This window comes from Vidua chalybeata, chromosome 4 (genome assembly GCF_026979565.1).
Source record: "Vidua chalybeata isolate OUT-0048 chromosome 4, bVidCha1 merged haplotype, whole genome shotgun sequence".
Lineage (NCBI taxonomy): Eukaryota > Metazoa > Chordata > Aves > Passeriformes > Viduidae > Vidua > Vidua chalybeata.
In genome coordinates, this window is record NC_071533.1 from 2,531,471 (window position 1) to 2,541,854 (window position 10,384).

Sequence of the window (10,384 nt, forward strand, 5' to 3'; positions counted from 1 at the left end):
AAAAAGTCTGGGAAATACTAGATTGTTTTCTTTGGTACCAACCACATACTCATGATTTTGAGCACAGCCCAGCATTTCTAACAGCAAGGAAATACAGAAACTTAGCTGAAACAAAGCACAAACAGATAGGAAAACATATTTTCTCTAAAACATTTCCCTCTAAATTCCGAAGTAATCTCTCTGAAAGTCAGCAGTTCTTACCAAGGGCCTTCACAGGGGACCAAGAGTTTTAACTTGCTTTTAAGGAACTGCTCTGGGTGGTAGAGTCCCCAGTTAAATGGAATTAAAGACTTTTGGTTAAGGGGCCTGAAAAGCCTTATAAATTCAACTGAAATACAACAGGCATTCAGCCACATCGAGTAACACTCATTCAGAGGGCAAACTGATCTCTGCTGCTCCTAAGGCTTGAGCAAGCTTTAGATAACAATCACCAACAGGATCCTCCATGCTCGTCTCAAGCTTTTAGCAGGATGAAACAGTAACACTTGTTGTCCTAACTCCCTCACTGCTGCAAAGAGCACATCAAGCACCAGGACACTAGGGAAACCCGAATCTCTGTGGCAGAGAGCAAGCTGCTGTTGAGACTAACAGCAAGATAAAGAGGAAGCATAAGACACCCTCCCTGGAGAACATAACTCAGAAAAAAGGTGCAGCCAGAGAACACAAAGGCAAATGTCCTCCATATCTGAGCCTGACCAGAAGAAAGGGGCAACGGTGGCAGAGACTGCAAGTGGCTAGAAAACATGTCATACAAGCAGCTCCAGAATTGGGTAAGACTAAACCAAACTGAATCAAAACCTCTTGGACTCTTCTCTGCAGAGGTAGTTAAGAGAAATTCCACAGATGCTGCTGTTAGTGACACTTGTGCCACCTTTCAAATGGACAGAGAATGTTCATGAGCACAGAGTAACACCTGCACCAAGGCAGTTTGCTCAAGAGTATCTATCCAGCCTCCCCTGCCTCAGCAGGTATTTTTGGAATCTGTCCACATTACCATTTTATCGCCTTAGAAGCAGCACACTTTTCCACAAAAGAAATACATTGATAACATGCCATACATCCACATGATCTGACTTGGTTCTAGAGCCTAGGGAGCTAGCAGTAAAATGAAACAGTTTTTCCAACAGCCCAGAAGTTAGCCAGGTCCATCTTGTCCCATACTCAGGAATGAATGTCTGATTTACAACAAACAGGACACATTTTTGTTCACAAACATTATCACTTGGTGAGTGTGAGTGTTACCTGTGCAAGAAGTCAGGAGCTTTGTTTAGCAGGGTGTAGTACTGTCTCACAAACTCCCGCCCTACGAGCAGGGGACTTGGCTTCTCCATCACCATTTCTTTGGTACTCAGTGTCAAACGCTGTAATTGAAAATATTCATATTACTTGGAAGGCACCCCTATGAATCACAACTTCCCCATAAAAGGATAAACGTTGTGATATTAGAATTGAAACAATTACGCATACAGGACCTTAATTGGCTAGAAAATACTCAACCAACTCAGGACACCATCTCCCACCTCTTTTGAGTAAATAAGAAAATTTCAGTCTATTCACGTATTACCTTGATGAAAAGAGAGTAAGTCCCTTACAGAACAGGTGCTTTGAAAAACATAAAAAACCACCCTTAAAAAATGAACAAACAAAAACCCTGTTAAAAATCTCCTGCACCATTTACTTATCCCCTTGGCTGATGAATATTTTAAAAGCCCAGTTCAACAGCCCTGCAAAGCAAACAGGAATACACTTTCTTAAGGCAGCTGGTACCTCTGCTTCAAAAGGTTACTGTCACATCTGTAAGATGAAGAGGGGAGTACCAATATGAAGTAACCAAGTGGCTGGATTCACATTCCGTGAAGACAGGGAAGGGAAACCTTAGTGTCACAGAGACGAACAAAGTCTTAGGTACTAGTTGTCCAACCGAACCGCGTTTCACTTTTGTCATAGCATCACCTAAGTTGGAAATGACTTCCAGGGGGTCACCTGCTTCAACCTGCTATGCTCCTACCCATCCATACTGTCCTGCAGATCATCCATGTCATATAATAATCCTCAGTACTCTAAAACACTTTTTGATGGCTTGCCAGTACCCAACATGTTGCTTTTGCCAGCTCACTTAAGACTACCACTGTCTGAGATCATAAAATTCCCTGCAGTTCTCACACAGATGCTTCATCCACTTTCTCTCTCCAAAAATTAATGTGTATGCAAGGAAACAGGCAAAAAAGACCAAGTCAAAAATCCAAGTTTCCAACTTGGGAGATAATCCTAGAGTAAGATTTTTGGGTTTTTACCAAAATAACCTTGACCCATCCATCTAAACCAAAGGCCAAACAAAAGACTGTTTGCAATTACAGCCAGACAGCACATAAAGCACATGAAGTGAAACTGGGAGATTAACCTCAGCTTAAGAAGGGCCTCTAATAAAGGCAGAACACACACAGGAACAATGCCACGAGCATGTCAGAGTTCCATCATAATGGAACTCCGAAGAAAAAGGCCCACATACTTGGCTCAAATAGTTTACACTTCATGGACAACCAAAATTATCGCAAGCCAGCAATCCAAGCCACAAGACAATACCAAGAAATGCCCCCAAATACAGTTAATCAGGAACCACAGCTGAAACGACAGTCTCAAAAACATGCAGGTAAAGCAGAAGGCAAGGCCTAAAACACAAGTCTTGAACTTGGAGATAAGAAAGCACCAAACTTATGATAGGGTTATCCAAAACCCTATCATAATACAGGGTTTGTAAATAAACCCTTTGATATAACTCAACAATACTCTGGAACACAGTATTAGTTTTGCCTCACAGGAAGCCCCAGAGGAAGTAATTATGCTAATGAGACACAAAACCAAATGTCAAAATTCTAAGGGACATCAAAGATTTGAGCCCTGTGCATGCTCAAAGCAGGAGCAAAGGAAAGAAAACAAAATATGAGCAATTTGAGGATCTTCCCAACACAACTCACACTACAGCAATGGCATGCACTAGGAAATTCCACTTAGAAACCAGCCTGAAAAGAACAAGGACATCTCTGTTTCTACAGGTGAGACTATTCTTTTATTTTGTTGCCCTGCCTCACAAGTAGATGATGAACACAAAACTGGTGACAGGATCTTCACCATGAGCACCTGGGATAATACACAAAGATGGAGCCTCATCAGGATTTTTTTGGAAGAACCTGTTAAAAAGCAGATGATGGCCACCACACATTCTTATGAATATAGCAATAAGCAAAGTATACTTGTTAACAAATTTCTGGCATTCCTCAATGAAGACTGAAAATGTCTCTGGGTAGAAAACATAATAATCTGTGACAAGTCATTACACTACAGGAGATCTGTATCACACTACCTCTTGTCTTCATTGGAAGCTGTCCTATTTCCTCTCTGTGCACCTCTTCTGTATTTCACATGACAGCACCATGGTGCTTGACATACATGACACCATCACATAATTTTAGAGGATGTCTCAGTACAATTCTTCACCTGTCTCAGTATTATTTCCTTTTATTATTTCTTCAAAGAACTCAATAGGGATAGCAGAGCCTTAATGAACTGTTCAGGTCTCCCAGGTCATTAAAAGGCAGTGAAATAAAATCAGAGGTACTCCTTGCTAGCAACATGGGTGCCATGAAACCAGGTTTTCAAAGTATTAAAATCTCCACATGCACCAATTAGTACAGCACCTCCCTAAAGACAAGGACCTGAGCCTTAGCAGGCCCAAGGGGTTTGGAGGTAAAGACATCAGTGAAATTTAAGCCAGAAGTCAGGGCATGAGCATCAACAATTTAAACAGGCCAAATTTACAAAGAACAGTATGTTCATGGCTTACCAGGCACCAGGGGAAGCCCTATCGATACCAACACTCTATAAAAGCTCTACTTCCAGTTTCCATCAGTACACACTCAAGAGTCAGTGAATAACAAACTAGGAAGGAAGACTGAGTGTTCTTCTCAGCTGAATGCAATGAGCCACACTCGTAGATCAGCCTGAGCAGCCATTGAGAAATAAGAACTTATGGCTCGAGGCACTCATGCACACACTAGCCAGAAACAAAATACTGCTGTTAGTCTGAGATCCCAGCACTGAGGTGGCAACCACCAGAAATCAAATACACTCGTCTGCTGGCTCCTTTATGGTACAACTGTACTGTTAAAAAAAAATCCCTGCATCATGCACAATGGCCAAAAACCACAAGCCACATGGACAGGGTAACAGGAACACCCATGCAGCTGCTGCTCATCCACAGGCACTCCTACCTACATCCAGCTGACATAACAACTCATGGACAAGATTTAATTTCCACTTTATCCACTACTTCTGATTCTTCTGTTACCAGGAAGGCACGCTAGATTTCCAGTGCTTTCCTCAACCAAGGAGAATCAGGAGCCACACAAAATATTTTGCAGTACACTCACTAGCTGAAAGGCACAATGCAACATGGAATCTCAGAGGTGAGGAACCCAATTCCAAAACTTTATGGGGCAGTGAAATACTCCTTGCAACTTCAACTGGTGTGACTCAAGTTTACAACAATAACTTCAGCCTACAGGCAGGATTTCTTTCAAGAGAACAAAAACAATGAGAGAACTGGCACAGAAAATAATTATTTGCAATTCACAGGCAAAAATAAGCAAACAAACAAAAGCAGAAAAGATAATTTCCTCCAAAGAGCAACTGTGTAATACTGAAATTCACCTGACACCTTCCCATAGCCATGACAAATAAGGCAAGGAATCAGCCTTTGCAATAAGGTGCTGAGGGCTAACAGGATGAGGTACAGCCCACACGGAGACAACTCTGTTGAAGTATGTGAGAATCAACTACAATCACTTCTCATGTCCATGCTCCAGGAAGAGCATGCAAAATCATTCAACCTGTAATCATCTTTATACACAGAACTTTATTAAGCTGTGTTTGTCTCTTGTTTAAGTGAATGAAAAAAAAAAAAAACAAGGAGAAACCAAACCCCAATTCATCATCCATCAGTTTGCACAAGAGGGCAGCAGCAATTTGTTTCTGAACAAGTAGTGAAGGCTGTGTAGTGAAATGTTCCTCGGCATGCATTTTGCTCAATAAGCAGCTCTGACATTAGCAAAGCTTTTTTCCTCCTATAATATATGTAATTATTATTATTATTATTATTATTATTATTATTATTATTATTATTATTATTTCCCTTGCCCTGTAGAAAGCAGAAGTATGACTCGTCATCTGTGGCAAAGCACTGTTACCTGAGGCCATGACTGAGCTACAGAATGGTGGCCTACATGCTCAAATTTAGGTATCCAGAGAATAAACTTTGGCACAAAGTCTTTGGTTGTGCCCAAAGAGGTATTCCAAAACCACTTTTATCCTGTTTCAAGACAGACCAACAATACTGAAGTGGCCTGGATGTTTCATCAATTCTACTTGGGAAAAAAGAAACAAAAACCAACTAAACCAGAACAAAGCTGAACTGAATTCTGACAGTAGCTGAAGAAAGCTACCTGAACTTGAACATAACCTCCATCAAGAGAAACTTCTAAGCTTTGCAAGGGAGTTGTGGGCCTCACCAGTTGTTTTAATAAAAAACTATAAGCAAATAAAATCTTGTTCTATTGACAAGCAAATTTCATCCTCTGAACAAGTCATCCATGGATCAATTTGTCCATAACTATAGGCACACAGACATCAAGCTATTATTTTCAATAAATCTGTAACAGCCTGGCTTGTTCATATATCCACAAGTTTGCAACTTTTGTCCAAGTCATTAATCAGATTTGAATACACCACTTAAAACAAAAATAAATTTGAGAAAGATGTTCTTGCAAATCAGGAAGATGTTCCCCACACAGCGGGCACACTAAGCAAAGCCATAAGGGACTCAGTGCCACCTCGCACACCTCTGGAGCTGAAGGGAAACAGAAGGAAAGGGGAGAGCAGCTTTCACAATCTTGGACATGTTTGTCCTGAAACCAGATTATCAATTTTAATCTGTGTTTCTTACTGTAGACAAGCAAAAGATAATGCCTTGCAGAGCTCGCTTTCTCATGCAATCCATAAGCACAACTCTGAGAAGCCATCAGTGGCACACATGGTGTGAGCAACCACAGCTCGAATAAAGCTGAAATTCCACACTGATAGCCCAGCAAAGCCCTGCAGAGGCACAGCCCTGCAGAGCCTGGTGGGCACCCCCTGGACAGGCAAAGCTGCACAAACATCCTGAAGGGGCAACCAGAAGGCCCAGACAACGCTCCAGTATTGACACTACCATCCCTCTGTCATGCTCTGCAAGGTCAGCACTCAGAGCATCCTCCATCTGCAGCAAAGACCAGCAACCATGTGCAATCTACCAGAATCCCTTTACTTTATGATCTCCTTTACCTGTGCGCTACATTCTGAACTGGCTGAGCTCAAAGGCACAGCATGCAGTTCTTTCAAAGCAAGCTCTCTTGAGAGATCGGTTTAGTTTTGGTTTGTGGTTGGGTTTTTTTGGGAGGAGTTTAACAGCACCCTGTGTCTTAGGCACACAGCTGCCACAGGGGACCATCCTTTGGGCAATTTAGCTGGGCAGTCCAAAAGGGCCAACACTCGCCCGGAGAGCAATAACAACAATGATCTGCTCTGGGGGAGCCATTCCACCTCTGTGTCATCATCCAAGAGCAGGTTCAGTGCCTTTCTCCTACTGTCTCATCAGATACATCTATTAGTCTGAAATACCCATCTTTTCATGTTACTGGAGTTGAAACACAGTTCTTTATTTGTTAAATGCTCTCAAAAGCAGTGACATCCAGCACCACAACGACTACAGCAGACTAAAATCCAACAGTGTGCCTCTTAAGGTACAGTGGCTCCTCACTGTATTTTCAGTGCTGTGAAACAATCTTAAGCGAGAGAATAGATGCTTAATTTGAATCCTCGGTTCCATAAAGGAAAACAGTTATGTGGATGATGGACATTTGGTTTTCTCTTCAGTTAAAGCTAGTTTTCAGAGAAAAGATTTTCCACTCCCAATGAAAAAATCACCAAATACAGATCATAATTTCACACAGCAACCCCACATCTGCTAAGCAGACAATTGTAAGAACACTTCCAATGGCAAACCAAGATAATGTTTCTGACATCCAAGCAACCAGGGTTCACAAGAAGAAGGAATCCTTCAGAATGACAAGCTTTCCTAGGGAGGCATGGCCCTGTACCCACACCCACAATCACAATGGACGCAGAATGCCTCCTGCAGGAGAAGTCAATGCTGGAGGTAAAGCAACACCAGTTTGCCAGCAACCACTTCTCAGCTCACAACCCAAGCTGACAAATCCTATACTCACTCGCAGTGCTACAGTAACAGAGCCACACTACATTCAGAAATTTGGTATACATTGATATAACTTCCCCTATTTCCCAACTGTTCCAAAGTACCTTGGGCATCTTTTGCAGAAAGCAGATCATTTGCACACTGAACTGAAGAACATACAGAGGCCTTCGGAGTCGCCAAACCAGCACGAAGGGCCACAGTAACAATATCTACGTGACTGGCTAAGACCTCCTGGTTGAAATTAAACAATAATGGCATATTGTCTCTTTCCCTCCTGTGATCATCCTTTTATGCAGTGGTACCTGGAAACAAGCTCAAGATCCAGGCTCACCCAGCTACCCAAGGAATTTAAAAGATTTGTTGTGGACATGTTCCTGGGCACCCACATTGCAACTGCAGTGACCTCCGAGGTGAAGGGAGGCAGAAGCCTGAGAACCCAATGAGCTCAACTCAGGTGACCATTGAGAGCAGCTCAGAAAAGATCTACTCAAGGCATCCAGCTCTGCAGAATAAAAGGTGCTCACAACAACTTCTGCAGTATCACTCCGTGTGCAAACAGAGCAGCCCAGGTTACGACTGGGGAAAGGGGAAGCGTAGAAAGGTGAGGTCTGCAGAGCTGGGGCAGCCCTTACAGCCAGGTTGCCACGCTGCACTAACTTGTAGGAGAGCAGAGGGACCCGCTGAACCGAGGATGGGGAGCTAAGGGAGCTTCAGCAGCACGACCGAGGCCGCCGCAGCAGCACCCTGCCCATGCCGAAGCCCACGTACCTCTGGAGGCCCCTGCACAGGGATCGATCCATGAAGTGAGAGAGGAAGCGGCGACCGCAGGGCCCAACACCACAGCCAGCATCGAGTAACGCGGGGCTTGGGGGCGCTTTTCCCCGGCCTCCCCGCGCCGCCCGGGGCGAGGCGGAAGAGCCGCCAAGGTGACGGCGAACAAAAGCCGCCCCCCCACCCGGAGCCGAGCCGGGAGCCAGCGGCCGGGGCGGGCAGCGAAGGGCAAAGCCGGGAGCCAGGGCGCTGCCCCGCTCCGCGCCTCGGCGCCGTTCCCGCCGCTGCCCTCAGCCCCGCGCGCGCCGTTCCCGCCGCTGCCCTCAGCCCCGCGCGCGCCGTTCCCGCCGCTGCCCTCAGCGGCTGCGGAACAGCCGGCCCCCCCCCCCGCGCACAAACAGAGCCCGCGCCGGGGCCTACCCTGCCCCCCGCCCCCCACGCCGCTCACCTAAGGGACAAAAGTCTCGGAGCCGGGGCGCGTTTTCGCCCACGCCGCCGGGAGCTGCGCGGAGCCGGGCGCGGCGAGCGTGTCCCTCGGGCGGCGCGCACCACGGCGCGGGCAGCACAGGGCGAGCGGGGCGCGGCGGCGGCGGCGGTGTCACAGCCGGGCGGGCGGGCGGGCGGGCGGGGGAGGGCGGGCGACCGCGGCTCCCGTGCGTGCCTGCGTGCGCGCGCGCGCCTGCGCAGAGCCGGGGGACGGGCGGAGCAGCCAGGGGAAAGGCGGGGCGTCCCCCGGCGCTCTCCGCCAATCACCACCGGGCTGGCGCGGTGACGTCAGGCGCGAGTGCGGCGGCCGGAGCGCTGTGGCGGGCAGAGCCGGCCCCCCCCCCTTTTCCCCTGGCCTTCCCTGGTCTCTGGCCGTGCACGGGTGTCCGGCCCTCACCGTGGCCTCGAGGCGCCGGTGTCTATGGTGGAGCGTGGCCGGGAGAGTTTGGTGCCCCTTGAGGCTGCCTGCCGGAGCTGTGTCGCTTGGACGGAGGTCTCGAGCCTGTAGAGCCACGGGGCGGTCAGTGTTGGGATACACCAGGGGTCTGCGGAGAGCTGTGCCCCCCATCCATCGCTCAGTTAGGGGTTTACAGCTTCTCACTGAAACAGAAACGTTTTCGATTTATGCTGAAATAAAAAACTATCCGTGATTACAGGTTGAATACGAGGTAACTCCTTTACTGGGGGGGCAGAATTTGCCCCTTGGAGTATATTGCGTTTCCAAGAGGACAGCTCAGGTGTGTCAGACATAGCTTTTGGAAGCAGCTCACTTTGTTTGTTGAGGTTGTGTATGTGAGGATGGAAATACTGAAATAAATTTTCGTTTATGAAAGAACCTGGTGTCGGTTGTTTCCTCTTTTCTTGCCGAGGACCAGAATCTCATTACACCAACTTGAACCTGTCAGGTGAGTTCTGCTGTGCATCTGCACTGGCCCAGAATGGGCCTTGAATCATCACTGTTGGGAAGGGGGCGGGGGGAGGAATCTTTCCTAAACTTTGAATATCTCAACATCTTCAGTTTAGTAGAAAGAGTTTTTTTTTTTCTTTTCTCTTACTTGTTTTGCAGCTGGTAGGGAATGAGGGGTAAGAGGATCTGGGCCTTTACAAGCTAGGGCTCTTGTGAGTGAGCTCCAGCTGGGTTTTGTAGCATCAGCACGCTGCTGGGCAGGCTGTGGGGAGAAGCAGTCAGGAATGCATAGCCCGGGTATGCATGACTGTGCTCAGCAAGGCTGCAGCACAGCTGGGGCTGTGTGGTGACTGCAGGCTGGAGTTGCCCTCCTCTGCATCAGGAAACTGCTGACATGTCTATGGTTGCTATAACCACCTCATCATTTGGTGACCAAACCTGACTGAAGGGTTCTTTGTTGCCCAACAAGGTGAAAACCCTCTGGGCCACGTGCTGGGTTCATTTCATTCTGTAGTTGATAAGGAAAATAAAATCCTCAAAGGTCTTGATTTAAACTGCCATGTGAGAGGGGTCTCCATGGAATGAAGTGAACTCGTTTTTGGAACTGATGGCATTGACCCTTTCTGTGCCCATGTGCTGTGGTTGCAATTTAAATTGCTTTGATTGGCTATGTAGAAAGCCAAACACTGTCAAACCGTACCAGAAACCATCAGGAAGGCAGCATCAGGCTGGGAGCTGGTGTATGAGTGCAGTGCCTGAAGGGTTTGAGGTTCTGCTTCTTGGCTGTTGCTCCTCGGCAGGAATCCCAAATATGTCGCAGTAGCATCCAATGGGGGCATTCAGCATCTGGAAGTAATTTAAGAACTTGGTGGTGCTCTTGGACTTGAACCGTCAGTCTAATCTAGGTAAGCTTC

General features: G+C 46.7%; 1 protein-coding gene across 3 annotated transcripts in view; it reads right to left on the bottom strand.

The window, feature by feature from the left end:
- Window positions 1-10,384, bottom strand: part of G3BP2 (G3BP stress granule assembly factor 2) — a 39,187-nt gene that overhangs the window by 18,227 nt on the left and 10,576 nt on the right. For all 3 annotated transcript variants that reach the window (XM_053940122.1, XM_053940121.1, XM_053940120.1), the window contains exon 2: window positions 1,243-1,361. In XM_053940122.1, the coding sequence (XP_053796097.1) occupies window positions 1,243-1,361 (119 nt within the window). The remainder of the gene's footprint in view (window positions 1-1,242; window positions 1,362-10,384) is intronic.